We start from the raw sequence: 8,543 nt of genomic DNA, 5'->3' as shown, positions 1-8,543 counted from the left end.
GTTTAAATATGAGTAGGATAGTTAGTTTAGAATTATCTGCGTAAAGTATATGTATAGCTATAAATCAATGCATCATTGATGATAAAAGTAAACAAAACCCCCTAATTTTTCTATATATAAACACATGTATAAACACTATACAGTATATATATGTATAGGTGGTCATTCTCAATCTCTCTCTCTCTCTCTCTCTCTCTTCATATCCTATGTATTCAATAACACATTTAAAAACACATCATTGTCACACATGATTTTGTAGCATTCATTCCACTTAATCAAGAATCTTCAAGGCTGCAATATAATTTCCAATCTCAAGCATTGGGAATCTTGAATACTGTTACAAAGTCGAAAGAACTATCTAGGAAAAACCATCAAACAATCAGATTAAACTATAAGTTAGCAACCTAGGCTTTTGTTCACATGAGTACTTGGATGGATCCAAAATACATAACTTTTAATGCATGGTGTATAATTGGCTAGATCAACAAAATTGCACACAACATACATGCATCATAAATTGTACATCATATGATCATAATATATGGCATTTGAGATATTATTATTATTATTGAGCTCAAGTAGTGATATAGCCCTATCTATAAAGTAATGAAATATGTGACTGCTCACAAAGAAAAACCCTTGTGTGCAGCAACCTTTCTAGTCCCTCTTTTGTCCCTTACCTTTTTCTTAACATCACTCTGTCAACTTCAATCCTTCTCTTCCAGATATCCCCTATCTCTCACACACACTCTATGTGTTTTGTGTCATTGTGTGTCTCTCCTATACCTCTCCTTTCTTCTTATATAAGCAGCTGCAGTACACCACCATCTCCTTCACACCACAACCAATAATACAATATATTATGGTTTTCTTTTGTTTGTTTGGTTGATAAATAATTAAACAACAACATAACTTAGCTATTAACACTACCATGGAAACAACTCACCACCAACAACAAGCAGAGATTCAAGATTTTGGGAACAACAAAAGCTATGGGGGGTGCAGGCAAAGCAGTACAAGGTGGACACCTACAAGTGATCAGATCAGAATACTGAAAGAACTTTACTACAACAATGGCATCAGATCACCAACTGCTGATCAGATTCAGAGAATTGCAGCTCAGCTCAGGCAGTACGGCAAGATTGAAGGCAAGAATGTCTTTTATTGGTTTCAGAACCATAAAGCTCGTGAACGCCAGAAGAAACGCTTCGCACCGGCTGCGGTCGCTCCACCGCAGTCTCATTTCTCTGATCACATCAACCACCATCTTCCCGCAGCTGCCGCCATGCAAATTCCAACTCACCACCACCTCTACCACCATCAAGATCCACCACATGTTTATGCTCACCCTCACAAACTGTACACCACTCATCACATTGGTACTAAGTTATTATACTTTCTTGAAAATTAAGATTGTATTTTTATTTGTATATGTTTTGCTAATTTTGGTTTCTTGAAATCTTTTGATTAAGGGGTTGGTTCTTCGTCACAAGGAGTGATGCCTGTTGGCTGTGGCTATGGATCTGTTGCCATGGAGAAGAGTTTCAGGGTACACTTTTATTTTATATTGTTTCATGAATTTCATTCCTATTTTTAGATATAAGAAACCCTAATTTTTTTCTTGAATTATAGTGATCATGCTCTTAACTCTTAAGGCATAAAACCTAGCTAATAAATTGTTGTATTCAAAAGTTTAGATTTTTATTTTACTTATGGGGTTCTTGTGAACATGACTAACACATAAAAAATAGAAAAAAGAAATGGTATACATTAGAATTTCATGGGGAAAAATTAGGGTTTATGGAAGATCATATTATGTTTTAATATACTGTCTACAAAATAATAAAACTGGTTATGTCGTACTTGGTTATACAGAAATGTTCAATATCACCACCAGGAGAGAGTAAGGCAACCGGAGGACTTGGCAGGAATATGGGATCAAGATCAAGGGTCAGTGTGGATTCGTGTTCTTTTTTCGACAAATTGAAGCCGAAAACGTATGAGATTATGGAGAATCATGGTCAAGATGAAGAGCAAGAAGGAGAGACTTCAACGGGTATCGAAACACTTCCGTTGTTTCCGATTCATGATGGCCCTCACCATGATTTCTTCGGCATGAAGATGGCGAATTCGCCATTGGAGCATAACTCAGGAGGTTACTACACTGGAGGAAGCTGGTACCGGTCTGATGATAGGGCTTCTCTTGAACTCAGTCTCAACTCATATGGATATTATAACTGATATTATAGTTAATTTATGTTAGTTAGTTAAGTGTGTAATTAAGTAAGTATGTGGTAGTTATCATGTTCTAATTATGGGTGATTTCTGATTTGTTCTGCTATCTTATTATTATATATGAGTATGATCTTTATATTATTATTAAATCACGTTTAGTGTACTTACATGTTTGGTTTTATTCATTATTTATCTTGGTAAATGAATGAATGATTCATGTTTGATTAGATATATCGTTTAAAATTAAGTCTTTGTTTATTTATGAAATGTTAAGTGACTTATAAAAGAAACTCTAAACCATTGAATTGCCAAATCAACTAATTGGGCAAAGATGACCTCAAATGTTCACATACGTTATACTTTGGTTTTGTGATCACCAACTCATGACCATGCGGATGCATATGTATAACATAACATTATATCCCTCTAGTCTATTTAGCTTTGTTTCTTTCCAATGGCTCGATAGATTATGTTTTTAAGTTTCAACGATAATTTTCCTAATACCATATTCTTATCTTTTACACACCTTAAATGTTGTTATTAAGGTCTTAACACACCTTGGAAACTTGTTGGATATATTTGACCCGGACCCAACCTAGTTCCAATCAGCCCACAAAATAGTTTTTGTAGCTGCTTTTTGGTAGTTTTATATCCGTTTTGGTAGTTATTTAACCGTCATATTAAAGCTTTTAAGTGGGCATATGATGGAGGAAAAGGGGTTGGTTCTCTTGTTTTTCTTTGGAAAACACAAATGATCCGCTTTCACAATACAATCCGGGTTCCATTCTATGTTTAATATACCCTTCGAAACTCAAACCGTTGGAAACAATTTAATTTGGTTCGGTTTTAGCTAAGTTTTTGAGGGCTTGAATTAGGTTTATGTCTATTAATACCATTATTAAAGGTATGACTCACAGTTTGATCTAAAATATGTTAAAACGGGCCATAATCACTCTTAACTGTGAGTAGTCACTCACCTTATTTTATATGCTTATACGATTTTATAAAAGTAGATGTTGTCATGGTGGCTTACGATGGTACAAACTGAATAAAACTAATGAGATCATAGATGAGTGAGTATATTCGTGTACAACCATATTATTATTTAAAAAAAAAACATTTAGAAAATTCTTTTTGTTCATTATATAAAACTAATAAATATGATTCACATATATTGTGAATATTAATGCTTGAAGAATCATATGACAATATCTTATAAAATCAAGAATCTGTGCATTTTGGTTTGGACCACAGCAGGAAGAAGCAACTGCAACTCAAATTCCTTACATTAAAGCTTTAATTAACGGGACCACAATCCACATATGGGATTGCTCGCTTTATTTGACAACTAAAGTCAAATGTTTCAGAATTCCATATTTCTTCTTCCTTTGACCCATCTTAATTTCTTCACTTAATGCATCATAAAGAATTATTATTAATAATAATAAAATAGAATGAAATGAAAAGTTTGCAACCTTTTGTTGGAAGGAACAACATAATATAAGTTGCACGTGTTGATGATTATGTGGATATAATATATAAATAATAGATATAATTGGCCTTCGAGTTTAGTGAAATGTGAGTGATAATTAAGATTTGGTATCTTAAAATCTTAGGTTTGAAACTTGATTTAATTGGTTTTTTCACATATGTGAGTTTTCTTCTTGATGGTCTTCTTTGGTGACTCAGGCTTGGCTTGTAAAAATCAGTATGAACGTTTGATATCATGTCTCGAGAAGGCTTACTCAGGTATTGAGGATAGTTTTAAATGTTATTAAAAAAACGATATATACATACAAACATCTTCCCCTCTCCTATCTCTATCCCTAGCTTACTTTTCTCATTAAGTGAAGAAATTAAATTGGCCAACTATTTAAGGAAATAAAGTAGTAGGATTAAGCCGAGCTAGAGCTATAATGAAATAATGAATTAAAGAATAAGAAGTCGAGCTTAATATTAGACCAACATGGACACAACTCATTTACACCGGAGTTAAGTAACCACGTTGCTTTTCGAAAATCATATGCACCTTATGGTATTTTAATTTTGTATACACAACGTTGAACCAATAAACTTTGTCTCATAAACTAAAAAAAAACATTGTAAAGACTTCTTGCCTAATAAAAAATGTTAAGTAATTGTTTATATTTATAAAATAAAAAAGATTAAGCTCAAATTATATTTTTAATTTAACTAGTTGTTTTAAACTGTGCGTTGCGGTGCCAAAGGGAAGTCTGGGGGAAACTCGGTTGGTATTGGATTCGCTATAGTAAATGACGTATAACATATCAAGTTTAGCATTTCGGGAATACTAGCTATTACTAAAATTTTGCATTTTAAAAATAGTTTTAGTTAAATAATAAAATAACTAAGTTAGTTGGATTCACTCATTTTGGTAACCATTGTACATAAAGAAACAAAAGCAACTTAAATAAAGTTTATATCGAAACATGAGTAGACATATTCTTGGAACGCTCTTATCAGTTTTGTGATAGTAAATGACATGTATAACATATCTAGTTTAGCGCGCGTATCAAGAATACTATTACTAAAGTGAATTTTAATAATAGTTTAGTTAAATAATAAAATAACTAAGTTCGGTTCGCTCATTTTGGTAACAAATGTGTGTAAAGAAACAAAAACAACTTCAATAAAATTTCATATTGAAACATGAGTAGGCATATTCTCCGAACGTCCCCTTTTGATCTAAACTAGTTATTATTCTTATTAACTTTAACCAAATTGTTCAAGAACATATATGAAATTGTTAAACTTAGGCAAACTGGAATTAACAAACTAAAAAGTTTAAAAAGATAACAAACTTTTTTTTGCCTCTTACTGGGTTGGAATACTATTACTAAAGTTTTGAATTTTAAAATAGTTTAGTTAAATAATGAAATAACTAAGTTCAGTTCGCTCATGTTGGTAACCAATGTGCGTAAAGAAACAAATACAACTTAAATAAAGTGTTATATCGAAGCATGAGTAGACATATTCTTCGAACGCCCTTTTTTTTATCAAAACTAATTATTATTCTTTTTATATTTAACCAAATTGTTCCAGAACATATATGAAATAGTTAAACTTGATACCCTGGAATTAACAAACTTAAACGTTTAAAAAGATAACAAACTTTTCTGCCTTTTAGTTTTTACTGGGTTCGAACCGGGATCCACCAATATTCAGCTAGCATAAGACCTATCCAGTAACCTCCAATTAGCTAGCCAAATCGTATTCTTGTTAATCTTCTAAGTCAATATGTATATATATTGAAACATTTGGTTAAACAAAAAGAACACGGAATTCAACACTTCACTTTTTATATATGTTAGTAGCTTTTGAACCCGCGTATTATATGGAATATGTCAAATGACCGAAATTTAAGTATTTAATCATACGTAATTTAAGGATTTTCTTTTGAATTTATAGAGTAATTTTAATATATTATCACACACATTTCAAATGTTACATATTTAAATTTTACATTTTTTTAAGATCAAATAATGTTTTAAGATGGCACACAATCAAATATTGGCAATTAGCTAAACATATTAAAGATGTTTTATATGATCAATACGAATATAAGTTAAATAATGTTTTACAAATTGTAAGATTATATATATTATATTTATTCACGAAGTTTGAAGTACACACATAATTATATATCTATTTAAACATAAGTCACTACTTAATTATTATACGATAATGGTTCGTAAATCATTATTTAACTAATTTAACCATTCACACTTTTTGATTTTAAACTTATTATATATACTCAATGTACACATGTTTTTTTCTAAAAATCATGGTCAAACTAACTATTTCTAATAGTAATATTAGATGTAACGGGTCAGTAAAGTTAGTGTGAATTAAATTACATTAAATACCTTTTTTTATGTGGGTTACAACTAATTGGCCATACCAATTAAACTCATGACCCATAAATAACATGGATTAAGAACAATAGAGATTAGAAAATATGAGGGAATAAAAGTTAGAATTTAATATGAATAGAACACATCATCATCATTATTTTTATTTATTAGTATAGATAGATAACACACTAAAAATAACTTAACCCGTTTAACTAGACCCAATTGCCAATTGTGTATAAGTGCCCAATTGCCTATTCACTCAAAGGCATATATATGGGGGTAGAGGTGCACAAATCGGGTTCATCTTGAAAACCCGAACCGGTTCGGAACCGGTTTTTTTCACACCGGGTAGAAAATGAAACCGGTTCCAGTCAGGAACCGGTTCGGTTCCCGACCCGAACCGATGCCCAAAAATGCAATCTTTTAGGAACCGGGTAGGTTGGAACCGGAACCGGTTTTTACGTAAAAACCGGTTCCACCGGTTTTTTTTGAAATTTAAACAATATAGCCGTTAGGAACCGGTTCCAACGGCTATATAACCGTTTTAGACCGTTGGAACCGGTTTTTTAACTATAAATAGGTTATCTTCTTTCTATAAATAGCAAGGTTTGTTTGTGTACTTGTTAAACCACTCCCAAAACTATAAAACACACTCCAAACCACAATTAACCTTAAACCGACAACAAATGGCAACCAATGATGACGTTATGGTGATCGAAACAACAAGATGCCCCGATGTTTGGGTTCATTACGATTTGTGTCTCATGACCGACTCACATGAGTTGGCACGTTGCAAATATTGCTCGAAGTTTCTTAAAGCAGCGTCCAACTCGACATTACGAAAACATACGAATAAGTATTGTCGAGAGAAAAAAAAAATGGAAGCTAAAAAAACGGAAGTGGGAGAGTCGTCCGGCTCTACAACCCAAAAATAAGTATTCCCGGGTTAAAACGACGGACTTTGTTTTTTATGTTTTAGTTGTTATGTTTAGTATCGTTTATGTTTTAATAATGTTTGTAATAGTTATTTTTTAGAAAAGGGGTTTGCTAAAGGAGTAGTATTGTAGTTTGTTTTTGAGTTTGGTGGTGAAACAAGTAATAGAAACAACTTATATATAGGTTTGGCCCAAAAACCGGTTCCAACGGCTATATTACCGTTGGAACCGGTTCCAACGGCTAGTTTGACTTTTGTTTGACCCTTCAAAAAAACCCGTCGGAACCGGTTATTCCGGGTACGAACCAAACCGGTTCCAATTAATAACCGGGTAGGAACCGGTTTGGGACCGGTACTGACATATAAATATTAGAACCGGGTACGATTTTCGGGTACAAAAATACCAAAACCGGGTATTGTTCCAACCGGGTTGGAACTGGAACCGGTTCCGGTTCGGTTCCACCGGTTAGGTTCCGGAACCGGTTTTTTTTGTGCACGTCTATATGGGGGACGGGGCATCCTAAGACAAGTTTTAAACCCATGTTGTAACACCACCGTCACCTATGTGGGTATGCATGGCTTCAAACTCATGTGGTAAACCTTTGCAACTTAATCAACCTATGTTTATATTGTGTTTTAAGTTAAAACAAAATGTTCTAGGGTACTTTTGAATAGGTGTTGCTAATGATTTTATGGTTTGCGGGTATTTGAGGATAAAAATGAGATGGCATTGTAAGACTACCCAGCGCATGAGTAATACCCATGACCCATGAGTGTCCTTCCCCCAAGCTGGAATTGGAAAAGGGTAAACCAATCTTGTTAATTTTGAATTTGACTTCACTTTGACCGGTACTCGATAGTAGTGAGACATGGGAGGATGAGACCAGTGGACCATGTTTGCAGGTAGCCGGGATGGGTTAGCTTCACCATTTAGTTGGGTGTATCCACCGACTGAAACAACTAAATCAAACTAACTGAATCAACTGAGATCGATACTTTAGTTAATATTATTAGTTTTAATAACCAAGTTATATGATTCGATTATGGTTATCCGTATAATATATAAAAAGATACAAAATGCAACTAGCAGTATCAAATGAAACGAACTTTATTTGACTCGCCCAAAACGGCAATTAACAGAACCGCCTAACCAAAAAACACCAAACCAACTGTAACGAGAACCAGTCAGTTATGAAATCGTCAACAACCCATATCACTGAAGCATAACCTTTGGCAAACCAAGTAATGTTCATAACGTTTAGCAAACCATGTAAAAGATTTACGCAATTTACTGAAACATTAATAGCATGTACATATTGTAACCAGGCAAACCAGAAAATCTGTGTGCACATGCTAGATGATTAGTTTTATTAGCAAAACTCATTTGAAGTATGAAGTACAAAACAACTTGTACTGGTTGATATACAACAATAAATAATCATGTTAACAAACTATAACTCAAATTCATGCAAACCAAACTTTTACACCTACCTTTAATT

The 8,543-nt window shown here is 33.2% G+C and overlaps 1 protein-coding gene across 1 annotated transcript; it reads left to right on the top strand.

The window, feature by feature from the left end:
* Positions 1–931: 931 nt before the first annotated feature.
* Positions 932–2,563, top strand: LOC143602916 (protein WUSCHEL-like). The gene is made up of 3 exons (XM_077079880.1): positions 932–1,379; positions 1,473–1,549; positions 1,876–2,563. Exons 1-3 carry the CDS (start codon positions 932–934, stop codon positions 2,239–2,241), a joined length of 891 nt encoding a protein of 296 aa, XP_076935995.1. The 3' UTR covers positions 2,242–2,563.
* Positions 2,564–8,543: the final 5,980 nt, after the last annotated feature.

Source organism: Bidens hawaiensis, unplaced genomic scaffold (genome assembly GCF_021521415.1).
Source record: "Bidens hawaiensis isolate Kalapana, Puna unplaced genomic scaffold, B.hawaiensis_p1.1 tig00060091_1, whole genome shotgun sequence".
In the NCBI taxonomy this organism is placed as follows: Eukaryota; Viridiplantae; Streptophyta; class Magnoliopsida; order Asterales; family Asteraceae; genus Bidens; species Bidens hawaiensis.
Note: the sequence above shows the minus strand (reverse complement) of the source record. Positions and strands in the feature narration are given on the sequence as shown.